General features: G+C 38.5%; 1 protein-coding gene across 1 annotated transcript; it reads right to left on the bottom strand.

Annotated features, from left to right (window-relative positions):
- Positions 1 to 77: 77 nt before the first annotated feature.
- Positions 78 to 11,050, bottom strand: LOC139132674 (uncharacterized). The gene is made up of 3 exons (XM_070698942.1): positions 10,813 to 11,050; positions 1,914 to 4,211; positions 78 to 1,777 (listed from the first exon to the last, which is right to left on the bottom strand). The coding sequence occupies exons 1-3, from the start codon at positions 11,048 to 11,050 to the stop codon at positions 78 to 80; spliced, it is 4,236 nt and encodes a 1,411-aa protein (XP_070555043.1).
- Positions 11,051 to 13,319: the final 2,269 nt, after the last annotated feature.

The raw sequence follows: 13,319 nt of genomic DNA on the forward strand, positions 1-13,319 counted from the left end.
CAACCACAGTAGTAAGTTCATCTAGGGTTATCCGTGCGCGTCCTAGAACTTTCTTTATGGCTGTTTTGTAAGTCCGATTAACCTCTCCCAGAACCCACCAAACCATGGGGCTCTCTTTGGATGAACAGCCATTCTACTCGATTGTTGATCATGTGACGTTGTACCTGTCTGGATTCTACTATCTTGCGTATTTCATCAGCCGCTGACATATACGTGGATGCATTGTCTGAGACGATCTTGCTCGGTAATGAATGACGGGCTGAGAAACGTCTGAACGCATTCAGAAATGTTTTCGTAGACAGATCAGTCACAACTTCCAAATGTACGGCACGTGTTGAGGCACATGTGAATAGGCAGATGTACACTTTATCTTCAGAATTTCTTGCGTCAGAATTTCTTGTAGGAGAAATGACATGTAGCGCTCCTGTGAAATCTATGCCAGTCACTGTGAAGGGCGGAGCGTCGCTAACTCGGTACGACTGGAGAGGTGGTGTTATCGGCATTCTGTATGGCTTCCCTGCTATTTTACGGCACTTGACGCATTTCCGAAGTACAGCTTTCACACTTTCACGTATGCGGGGAATCCAGTAACGTTGTCGAATATTTGTCACGGTCGCCTGCATTCCTGAGTGAAGTACTCTGATGTGAGCCTGTTGTATGACAAGTCTTGTGAATGCGTGGTTTCTGGGTAGTAGTATGGGAAATTTCGTCTCCTCGCTGATCGGTGCGTTATGGAGCCTTCCACCCAGACGAAGTATACCATCTCTGTCTATGAACAACCGTAACTGTCTCACCAGGGGTTCTCTCATGGTCCTGGTTTTCCTTAAGGCAGCGATTTCATTGACGTACATTTCGGCTTGAATTCCTGTGATCCATAGGGCTTCTGCATCTCTGATATCTTGCACTGAAATGTTAGAGTTCCCCATGGGAGTCTTGCTTCCTCTCAATTTTGAAGTAAACTTCAGTACGTATGCGGTGACATGAAGCAGTTTTCGCAGGGAGCTGTAGCGGTTGGCATCAATCAGTTTGTGGATACCAAATTCCACGGTCTTGTCAGCTGGGCTTGTGGTTGACATACTGGGCTTGTCTGGTTGATTGATTGCTTCATGTTGCAGTAGCACTTTGCTATCGAAGATGTCGCAGATCGGCCAATCGCCATCACTTAACCAATGTGGTCCCTTCCACCATAGGTCTGAGTTTTTCAGTTCACTGGCTGTGATTCCTCTCGTGAGTAAGTCGGCCGGGTTATCCTTTGTGGGGCAGTATTTTACTTCGAAATCATGCTTTTTGATTTCATTGACTCTATTTTGTACGAAGACTGGTAGCTTCTTGTTTCCCACAATCCAATGGATAACTGCTTGGTTGTCGATCCATACTGTTGTCTTTGTGAGGGAAAGTGTACCATGCAGAGCATTTGTCACATGGTTTGCGAGTCTGGTTGCTATGACAGCACCCATCAGTTCTAAGCATGGCAGTGAGATATCCTTCAGGGGCTTTACACGACTCTTGGCCATAACAAGCGACGTTAGTTTACCATGCTTTATGTACACTGCAGCACCATAAGCACTCTGACTGGCATCGGAAAACACATGAAGTTCACATTCCTTTTCTTGTGTTAACTCTTTGATGTACTGGCGGTTGATCTGTATGTCTAGGGCGTCTTTGAGGTTGCTCCGAATTTTGTGCCATTCCAGCTCTAAATGTTCAGGTATTTCTTCGTCCCATCCTCGTTTTTGTTGCCACAGTTCTTGGATGAGCTTCTTTGCACTCACATGGACTGGCGAAAGGTATCCGAATGGGTCAAAGATACTTGATGTGGTGCGTACTATCTCTCGTTTTGTGGTAGGGCTGTCCTCATCGAAGTTTTTTCTCCACATATGTTAACTTATCAGACTGTGTTATCCATTTCATACCAAGAGTACTGACTTCACCCTTCGATTCTGCTATTTCGTCATTCTTTGCAACTTCATTCAGTTTCTCGTCATTTGATACCCATGATCGTAGTCGAAAGCCACCACTGGACATGACAGAGTTTGCTTCTTCGTAGTATGTCATTGTGTCCTTTGTATCAACAGCACCGCTAACGATATTGTCCACGTACACGTTCTTTGCGATATCTGATGTGACGTGCGATGGGTTTTCTTCAAGGTGTGTTTTCACAACAGAGTTCAAGATGAATGGTGAACACACTGCACCAAACAGCACCACATTGAAACGGTATGTTTCAAACTGACTCTCTGGATTGTCAGGATCTGAAATCCACAGGAACTTGGTATAGTCACGATCTTTGTCGGCCAGCTGCACATGAAGAAATGCCTTCTCGATATCACTCGTAAATCCTACGTTGTGTGCTCGGAAACGTAACAGTATAGCGCTCAGATCATTCAACAAGTGCGGACCTGTCTCTAAACAATCGTTGAGGCTTGGTTGTTCTGATGATTTCTGGCAGCTACAATCATACACAATACGGATAGGTGTAGTTTCAGAATCCTTCCTGACTGCATGGTGTGGCAAGTAATGGCCCTTTGACTGGTCTGCATTATCCATCTTGCTGATAAATCCCTTGGCTACTTGATCCATGATGATGTCATCATATTTATGTCTGAGTTCTGGTTCTAGTCTGCGTATCATTGATCGGGTTCTCAAATTGGCAATCTCGAAATTAGTGGGTAGTGGTGGATGGTCTTCACGCCATGGCAAACTTGCGATGTATTGACCTTCTGATGACCTTTCCAAATGTGTTTCACGATATTTTTCAAACCAAACGTTGTTGGTGATATCCGTGTTGTAGTTCTCCTTGATGCCTAAAGTCTCTAAGTCCCAGTATTGCGACATTATCTCTTGGTCTGCCTTACTGTCAGTCATGACATGCAGTATTGTTGTTGATGAGCTTGTACCCACAGTACTCTCTATGTTGGTTGGTCCTGAAAGCAGATATCCAAATTTGGACGACATGGCTGTTGGTCCAGGACCTCTACGGATATCATCTCCCACTACTGTCCAATAGTAGTCTGCCCCAATGAGAATGTCAATTTCTGCCGCTTCACTACCAAGACGTTGAGCAATGTTGAGTTCCTTTAAATGTGGAAGATCCAGCACCGATCTTGTTAAATGAGTTCTCATGGGAGTTGAAATTCTTGGTATTATGAGCACTTTAACTGATATGTTAGGTCCGGTGACCGTTTCAAGATGAACAGTTGTGTTGTTCATGGCACGAATACCATTCGAAGTTGAGCCAAAGGGCGCCAAGTTGATTTTCTCAGTCCCTTGCATCTGTAGTTTGAGTAGATTAGTGCAGTCATCGGTAATGAACGATCGCTGTGAACCTTCGTCGAGTAAGACATTGACCTTGATGCGATTATTTCCATTCACAGCAGTAGTGACAGCAGTCTTCAACAAGACTGGTCCACACGGATGTTTCTGGTCTCCAAGTGCAAGTTTACTGTGTACCGTAACAGTTTCACTTTCTGGTTTCTTTGTAATGTGATCTGCGCCATTACAGAGGGCAGTATGGTGTTTTCGGCTGCACTTCCTACATCTGAACTTGGATTTACAGGCTGCCGCTTTGTGTGTTCCAAAACAGTTGAAACATAACAAATCTCTTTTGACAATTTCCATTCGTTTGACAGGGTCAGTTACAACCGCGCAAACTGTAGGCGAGTGTGATGCTTTGCAGAATACACAGGGGCGACTCTTTAAGCTTATGGCCTTTTGCTGCGAAGGCGAACGATGATTGTTTTTTACGAGAAAGGCCGCCGTTGGCTGGGGGTCTGTGACGTCAGTTGTTTGTCCCGATGAGGTACCAGCTTCGGCTGCGTGAATTTCCTTCAAAATAGCAGTACGTAGATCCTGAAGACGCCACTCTTTATCACCATGCTCCCGTGTAATCAGTGTTCGAATTCTCCCTGGAATTTTGTCGATAATTACAGGCACTAGCAAATCTCCGTATGAGTCCTGTACTTTGCCGAGTGACTCTAAGCCCCGTATGTAGCTTTCTAAAGTGTCGTAAAACTGCCTCAGGTCTTCTACTTTATCCCTCGGTTGTCGAATTTCCCAGAGGGCACGCATATATGCACTGACCAACTTGTGTGTTTGCCCGAAACGTGCACGGAGTAAGTCCATGGCCTTCTCATAATTGTCATTGGTCAAAGCTAAGCCTTCAATCACACGACTCGCTTCATCATCGAGTTGTCCCCTCAAATACTGAAATTCTGCACGTTTGAGAGAGACGAGTCTTGATTGACAGCCGAATCAAATGAATCGTGGAAAGTTTTCCATTGCAGCAAATCGCCAGCAAATCGAGGTAGGGAAAGTTTGGGCAAGTGAACAGTTCTTTTACTCACGTTGTCGGTATGAGGCGGACTGGTGTTTGCCTGAGTAGGCACTACGCTAACTTCGTTTTCTTGACGAGTAAAATATCGCCGTACCTTTTCGATGCGTAGAATGAAGCCAGTGGTTACTTCATCCTGTTCGATGAGTTCATCATTGTACCCGTCGTCGGTGGTGTCCTGTAATATAGTCCGTGGGCTGGAGGGCCCACCGTGCACCCCCCCCCCCCACATCCCTACTTCTTGGGTATTTTTTTGTTCTTTAGGACCTGCTGAACAAGAAAAAAGATGTTAACATTTGATATTTTGGGATGCACTACCTATCTGGGCGTTTTTGATTTGCATGTACCGCAAAAAATGGCGAAAAATGGGTAGGGGTAAGGGGTACTATATCCTCCCCTACATTGAGTAAACTAGCATGAAATAGCACAAACTATACATTTTTGGAAAGCTGAGATTCTGCTCTTTATGAGAAACACCAACTTTAGCAAAATTAATTTGTGTACATAGAATAGGACGACTTTAAATGAATTTTTTTGACAATTTTGAAATTTTTTACCCAAAATACCATGTAACAATTGTGATTTACTTGTTATTAAGCAAAATTTTGACAGCTTTTTGTGTTTGAATTATTTATTCCCACATATTAAACAAGAAAAAAGTGTTAACATTAGATATTTAACTATACACTACTTCTCTTGAGTCAATTTTGAATTGCGTGTATCTGTATGGGGTGTGCAAAAGCTAGGGGTAGGGGTACAACATTCTTTCCTTGATGAAGTAAACTGGCTTGAAATGCCATATACCTTATAGTTTTAGAAAGCTTAGATACTGGTCTTTCTAAAATGCATAAAGTTTTAGTGAAAAAATATGACGTCATAGAATTGGATAACTTTAAATCGATTTTTTCTGGTAATTCAGTATTTTTAACTGGAAGAAAATACGATAACTATTGTTTCCTCCTTATGAAGCAAATCAAACAGATTTATGGATGTCATTTACTAATTGCAATGTGTTGAAGAAATAAAATAAATGTCAAAACTGGGTATTTACCATGCATTATTGTCTCTAGTCACTAAAATGCAAGTTTTGCTACATTGGTATATCGTGAATGGGCATTTTATTGTTATGCAATGAACTAATGCACAGCCTTAAAAAGAAGACTCGAAAACGTGCACACATAGTCACATTGCCATTTTCTCCTTCAAGTAAATAGATTATTGACGACGACTGTCTATTGTTATAATTTAATTTTTAAATATTTTTCTATAAAATAATTTTGTTTAAGGCGTATTTGGAAAATTGTCTATGCCTCCTTGTCTTACTTTATATACAGCAAGCATTACTAACAATCTGTTAGGCCGAGGCTAGAGGGGGCGTCTACGTGCACCTCCCCCCTCACCCCACAGGATAACAAACCTGTAATTTTCAGAAGCCTTGGGATCCCTAGAATAAGAAATGGGATTTTAACAGACAAAATATAGGGACTCAATAGCTGTTACGGTCATGTTTTGAAGGGTACCACAAAATCACGATTTTGTGACCCACGTGGATTTTTGTCGAACCTGTCTTCTTGTACGTGATCTGCTGAGCTTTCTGTTTAACATGACCTAGGTTATGGGGTATCATTAGAAAGATGATTTATTCTTCTTGAAAATGGTATATAGCAATATGCAATATCTTCTATAGTTTTTATGAAATAGGGCCATAATTTACCCCATACCCCAAAGTTTTATGTCACAAATTACTGTCAAAACTAATCTAAATTCCACCAATTATTTACCTATACATAATACAAAAGGCAATACTGTGTATTAACTTTGTGTTATTTGCTACAGGTACATGTTAGAAACTTGGAATAAACTTTTAACAGAAAAAATATTGGGATCCTGTAGCTGCAATAGTCATATTTTGAAGGGTACCGAAAAATCACAGTATTACTGACTCGCATTCGTTTTTGTTAAACCTGTCTTCTTGTAAGTCTTCTGCTGAGCTTATTTTGAACATAACGAGCCAATGGGGTACCATTAGAAAGTTAATTTACTCTTCTTTAAAATGATATGTTGCAATATGCAATATCTTCTATAGTTTTCATGTTATAAGATCAAAACTTACCCCATACTCCAACGTTTTATGTCGCAAATTACCATCAAAACTAATCTCAAATTCTACCAATTATTTTCGTAGACACATTACAAAATGCAGTTCTTTGTATAAAATATATTTTATTTGGTACAGGGACATGTCAAAAATATGAGTTAGACTTTTAAGAGTCAAAATATTGGTATTGAATGACTGTTACTGGCATGTTTTGAAGGGTACCGTAAAGTCAGAATATTACCGACTCGCACATGTTTTTGTTAAATGTGTCGTCTTGTAAGTTTTCTGCTGAGCTTACTTTTTACCATAGTCTAGATTATGGGCTGCCATTGGAAAGACAATTTATTTGGCTTTAAAATGACATATTGTAATATGCAATATCTTCTATAGTTTTCATGAAATAGGACCAAACCTTACCCCATACCCCAAAGTTTTATGTTGTATATTACTGTCAAAACTAGCATTTAATTTCGATAAATTTTATAAAAAAGACAAATTTTGTATGAAACCTATTTTATTTGTTACAGAGACATTTCCAACAATGAAAGATACCATTAACAGGATAATTATTGTGATTTAATAGCTGTTAGCATCATAGTTTGAAGGATAGCAGGATATATGTTGCTGAAACCCGTGAAATTTTATTAAACAAGTTTCCATGAAATTTATCTGCCAACCTTTATTTTAACCGTAACGCAGATTATAGGGTATCATTACAAAGCTTTTATCACTCTTTATTTTAGCATATGATAAAGTGCATTATCATCTGAAGTTGTAATGAAATGGCAAAAAACTTACCCCAGCCCTTGGTTTTATTTGCAAACTACATCTGTTCGAAAACTTTGAAGTTTGCGAATTTGGGATATGGGGTAAGTCTGGTCCTATTTCATGAAAACTATTAAAGATATTTCATATTACAATATGTCACTTTAAGGCAAAATGAATTTTCTTTCCAACGAGAGCCTATAAGATAGGTTAGAGTACAAAGTAAGCTCAGCAGATGACTTACAAGATGACACATTTAACAAAAACACATACGAGGTGGGCAAGAATGAGACTTTACAGTACCCTTCAAAACATGACAGCAACAACCATTCATTCCCAATGTTTTGTCTGTTAAAAGTCTATCTAATATTTGTAACATGTCTCTGTAGCAAATAAAACAGATATCATACAAATCATTGCCTTTTGTAGTATGTCTAGGTAAAAGTTTGTAGAATTTGAGATTAGTAGTGATAGTAATTTGCAATATAAAAGGGGTGTTGGGTAAGTTTTGGTCTTATTTCCTGAATACTTAAGAAGATATTATATATTACAATATGTCATATCAAAGAAGAAAAAATTACCTTTCTAACGATACCTCAATGGCCGGGTTATGTTGAAAAATAGGCTCAGCAGATGACTTATAATAAGACAGCTTTAACCAAACGTATGCGAGTTGGCAATACTGTGAGTTTGTGGTAGCCTTCAAATATGACTGTTACAGCTACAGCATCACAATATTTTTTCTGTTAAAAGTTCGTTTCAAGTTTCTAACATGAACCTAAAGCAAATATACTAAATTTAATACAAATCATTGCCCTTTATATTATGTCCCGGTCAATTGTTGTCAGAATTTGAGATTAGTTTTGACGGTAATTTGGAATATAAAACTTTGGGGTATGGGGTAAGTTGTGGTCCTATTTCATGATAACTATAAAAGATATGCATATTGCAATATATTATTTTAAAGAAGAGTAAATTACCTTTCTAATGATGCCCAACTTATTATATTATGTTAAAAAGTAAGCTCAGTAGAAGACTTACAAGAAGACAGGTTTAACAAAAATGTATGCGAGTTGGCAGTACTGTGATTTTGCAGTACCATTCAAAATATGACTGTTACAGCTAGAGCATCTGGATATTATTCTGTTAAAAGTTTATTTCAAGTTACTAACATTTACCTGTATCAAATAAAACAAATTTGATACAAAGCATTGCCCTTTGTATAATGTCTAGGTAAACAATTGGTAGAATTTAAGATTAGTTTTGACAGTAATTTGTGACATAAACTTTGGGGTATGGGGTAAGGTTTGGTCCTATTTCATAAAAACTATAGAAGATATTGCATATTACAATATGTCATTTTAAAGCCAAATAAATTGTCTTTCCAATGGCAGCCCATAATCTAGACTATGGTAAAAAGTGAGCTCAGCAGAAAACTTACAAGACGACACATTTAACAAAAACATATGCGAGTCGGTAATACTCTGACTTCACGGTACCCTTCAAAACATGCCAGTAACAGTCATTCAATACCAATATTTTGTCTCTTAAAAGTCTAACTCATATTTTTTTACATGTCCCTGTACCAAATAAAATATATTTTATACAAAGAACTGCATATGGTAATGTGTCTACGAAAACAATTGGTAGAATTTGAGATTAGTTTTGATGGTAATTTGCGACATAAAACGTTGGAGTATGGGGTAAGTTTTGATCTTATAACATGAAAACTATAGAAGATATTGCATATTGCAACATATCATTTTAAAGAAGAGTAAATTAACTTTCTAATGGTACCCCATTGGTCTCGTTATGTTCAAAATAAGCTCAGCAGAAGACTTACAGAAGACAGGTTTAACAAAAACGAATGCGAGTCAGTAATACTGTGATTTTTCGGTACCCTTCAAAATATGACTATTGCAGCTACAGGATCCCAATATTTTTTCTGTTAAAAGTTTATTCCAAGTTTCTAACATGTACCTGTATCAAATAAAACAAATTTGATACACAGTATTGCCTTTGTATTATGTATAGGTAAATAATTGGTGGAATTTAGATTAGTTTTGACAGTAATTTGTGACATAAAACTTTGGGGTATGGGGTAAATTATGGCCCTATTTCATGAAAACTATAGAAGATATTGCATATTGCTATATACCATTTTCAAGAAGAATAAATCATCTTTCTAATGATACCCCATAACCTAGGTCATGTTAAACAGAAAGCTCAGCAGATCACGTACAAGAAGACAGGTTCGACAAAAATCCACGTGGGTCACAAAATCGTGATTTTGTGGTACCCTTCAAAACATGACCGTAACAGCTATTGAGTCCCTATATTTTGTCTGTTAAAATCCCATTTCTTATTCTAGGGATCCCAAGGCTTCTGAAAATTACAGGTTTGTTATCCTGTGGGGTGAGGGGGGAGGTGCACGTAGACGCCCCCTCTAGCCTCGGCCTAACAGATTGTTAGTAATGCTTGCTGTATATAAAGTAAGACAAGGAGGCATAGACAATTTTCCAAATATGCCTTAAACAAAATTATTTTATAGAAAAATATTTAAAAATTAATTATAACAATAGACAGTCGTCAATAATCTATTTACTTGAAGGAGAAAATGGCAATGTGACTATGTGTGCACGTTTTCGAGTCTTCTTTTTAAGGCTGTGCATTAGTTCATTGCATAACAATAAAATGCCCATTCACGATATACCAATGTAGCAAAACTTGCTATTTTAGTGACTAGAGACAATAATGCATGGTTAATACCCAATTTTGACATTTATTTTCTTCTTCAGCACATTGCAATTAGTAAATAACATCCATAAATGTGTTTGATTTGCTTCATAAGGAGGAAACAATAGTTATCGTATTTTCTTCCAGTTAAAAATACTGAATTACCAGAAAAAATCGATTTAAAGTTATCCAATTCTATGACGTCATATTTTTTCACTAAAACTTTATGCATTTTAGAAAGACCAGTATCTAAGCTTTCTAAAACTATAAGGTATATGGCATTTCAAGCCAGTTTACTTCATCAAGGAAAGAATGTTGTACCCCTACCCCTAGCTTTTGCACACCCCATACAGATACACGCAATTCAAAATTGACTCAAGAGAAGTAGTGTATAGTTAAATATCTAATGTTAACACTTTTTTTCTTGTTTAATATGTGGGAATAAATAATTCAAACACAAAAAGCTGTCAAAATTTTGCTTAATAACAAGTAAATCACAATTGTTACATGGTATTTTGGGTAAAAAATTTCAAAATTGTCAAAAAAATTCATTTTAAAGTCGTCCTATTCTATGTACACAAATTAATTTTGCTAAAGTTGGTGTTTCTCATAAAGAGCAGAATCTCAGCTTTCCAAAAATGTATAGTTTGTGCTATTTCATGCTAGTTTACTCAATGTAGGGGAGGATATAGTACCCCTTACCCCTACCCATTTTTCGCCATTTTTGCGGTACATGCAAATCAAAAACCAGCCCAGATAGGTAGTGCATCCCAAAATATCCAATGTTAACATCTTTTTTCTTGTTCAGCAGGTCCTAAAGAACAAAAAATACCCAAGAAGTAGGGATGTGGGGGGGGGGTGCACGGTGGCCCCTCCAGCCCACGGACTAATATAGTCTCGTCTAGCAGCCGTATGGTCTTGATTTTCTCTTCCATGGTTTTGATAAGCCCACTCAGAGTATCAAGGCGTTCTGTGTTCACCGGTTGCTCCATAAGCTCCTCGGCTTGTTGAAGGAGGCGTTCCATCCTTGTCCGGTGTCCCGCTCTTGACCGTTTCGGTCGCGGTTGGGCGCCATTGTTCGGGCCACTTGCTTCGGGTGTCTCTGCTGAGTTTTCTGTCATGGTCTCGGTTTCCGGATGTATCCTGGTCTCGGCACCAATGTGGGGGAGGTGTGTGTACACCTTATAGTTCTCTCGCTTTCCCCAAGAAGCGGGTTCACAGGGAAACTTAGACACGCAGAGACAGACTTTTCATACACTCAAAGTCGTGTGTTTTATTCGTATAACTAACGTACATGCGCCGCCTAATCATGTGACAGCAAACTGGCGGGAAACTCAGTTACCATGGAAACGCACACCAAATGGTTACAGTGTTGCAATTTCTCTATAATGGGTTTGCTTTCCGACACATAATATTGTGAAGGAGACCAATTACATGTGTGGATTGAGCTTCATTAACAACTTCTGATAATATGAGTGTTTGATTAGACAACCCACTGACCCACCTGCACATATACATAAAGGATTGACAGGTCATTTTCCGAACTCCTGAAAAATTTCATGATCTTGCATGGCTACAAAGCTTTGCGATGGGATAAACACTTATGTCAAATTTCAAATTGCTATGGTCTATAACCAAGTCTCACAAGACTGATGCACGAGATGAACAAATCATCGTTGATGACACAGTACCAACTTGTTTAATTTGTACTTTTATTACTAGTCCTTGGAGAGGATATAGTCATGTTCCTTAATTGGGTCTGTGACAATCACCTATTTATCCCCCAGCTGCCGAAATGGCAGTCTTGCCTGGAGGACTGTCTCAGGGCAAAATAGGACAGGACAAGCCCACACGGTGACCTCTTGACCCCCGCCACAGGTGGCGCTGTATGAACGTTTGCAGGAGATAAAATTCCTTACTTTTGTAACTTCTTATAGTCCGTAAGTGAATGATAATAGTGGCACAAATTTATCGTTGGTCATTCAAGATATCGATAAACTTTGTATTTGCATCTTAATGACGGGCTTCTATCATTAATGTTTTTAGCATCTTTTTTTCAGAATATGGAAACCAAAGCCAGCATCCAGAAATCATCCCCTTTTTGTTTTTGTATAATTTTCAGGAGGGGTTAGCTTGTTGTTGTTTTTCAACCGATCATTATTTGTTGTTGAATGCCTATCAAAAGACAAACGGCGGATCCAGAGAATTGATTGGTAGAGGCATTTTGCTGACTATCGACCTGTCTTAGAAGAGGTACGTTTTGCTCATTTCCTCAAATTTGAAGTATGTAAGTATGTAGAGTGATCACATTCAAGAGAAAATGTCGGAAAAAGACGTCGGTTCACTGCGTTGTATAACCAGGGTCCGATCAGAACGTCTGAAAACGAAATTCCTGCCATACGAGAGCACCTTATATGATTGTGTAGAATTAATCCTTCCGAGATTTACGTTTGAAGTTAGCGTGTTACTCTTATCTGGCAATGACAAGTCTTTTCTTGCCAAAGGCGAGTCTCTTTGAACCGCACCCAGAAAGAGCAAAGGCATTTCTCCATCATTTGCCTTCTACAAGTAAAGATGTTTCTGTTGACGTCACGGTTACTTATGCAGTTTTGCAATAAAGCAACAGATCCCACCATCACCAGCCCTGTATCAGGCGAGCAATTTCTTATTGAATCCATCGTTGGCCTAATAAGTTGCAGATACGTGTTTGTGTTGCGCAGCTCACATGAGATCGGTGTCTGGAATGTACACGTGAATGTTAGTAAATGAATAGAGTATACAATAACACAACTAAAGTACGTTCAGAAGCGTTATTTGAATTCGTATATCGATCCATCGGACAGATTTCGCAGATTACCACAAATTTAGGGGCCATCGATGATGAAATCTACGCACAACTTACTTTTTTTTTTGGGGGGGGGGGGGGAGTTAATTTCGTTTCCTGAATGTCAAAAGGGATGTTGCATAGTTTTCAATATCCAGGCCATGTGATAACATTGAGAGAAATGCAGAACCGCTTGGTCGAACAGTGATTAAAATGAATCCTAAAGAAAATAATTACTAGAAAGCAATAAATGTCTTTTGATTACAATTAATAATGTATGTTATCTTATAATGTTCAAATCGTGTCAATTCTAATCAACTGAATTCTAAAATTTTCGCTAGAGACTTACGGAAGGATAACCCTTATGCAGTGATAACCCAGGTGTCCTAAAATTTACCCGAGAGACTGATTGTTACAATGTGCAATTTCAAGTGTAAATTGAGATGAAAGAAATATAAAAACCTGACCGCTTTTAATGAAAGTCAAGTGCATTTTAACATATTTATTTATTTACACTTTTTATGAGCGACCGATTTACTCTAATGAGTAATATTCATCGGGGCTCA

This window comes from Ptychodera flava, chromosome 5 (assembly GCF_041260155.1).
Source record: "Ptychodera flava strain L36383 chromosome 5, AS_Pfla_20210202, whole genome shotgun sequence".
NCBI classification, from domain to species: domain Eukaryota; kingdom Metazoa; phylum Hemichordata; class Enteropneusta; family Ptychoderidae; genus Ptychodera; species Ptychodera flava.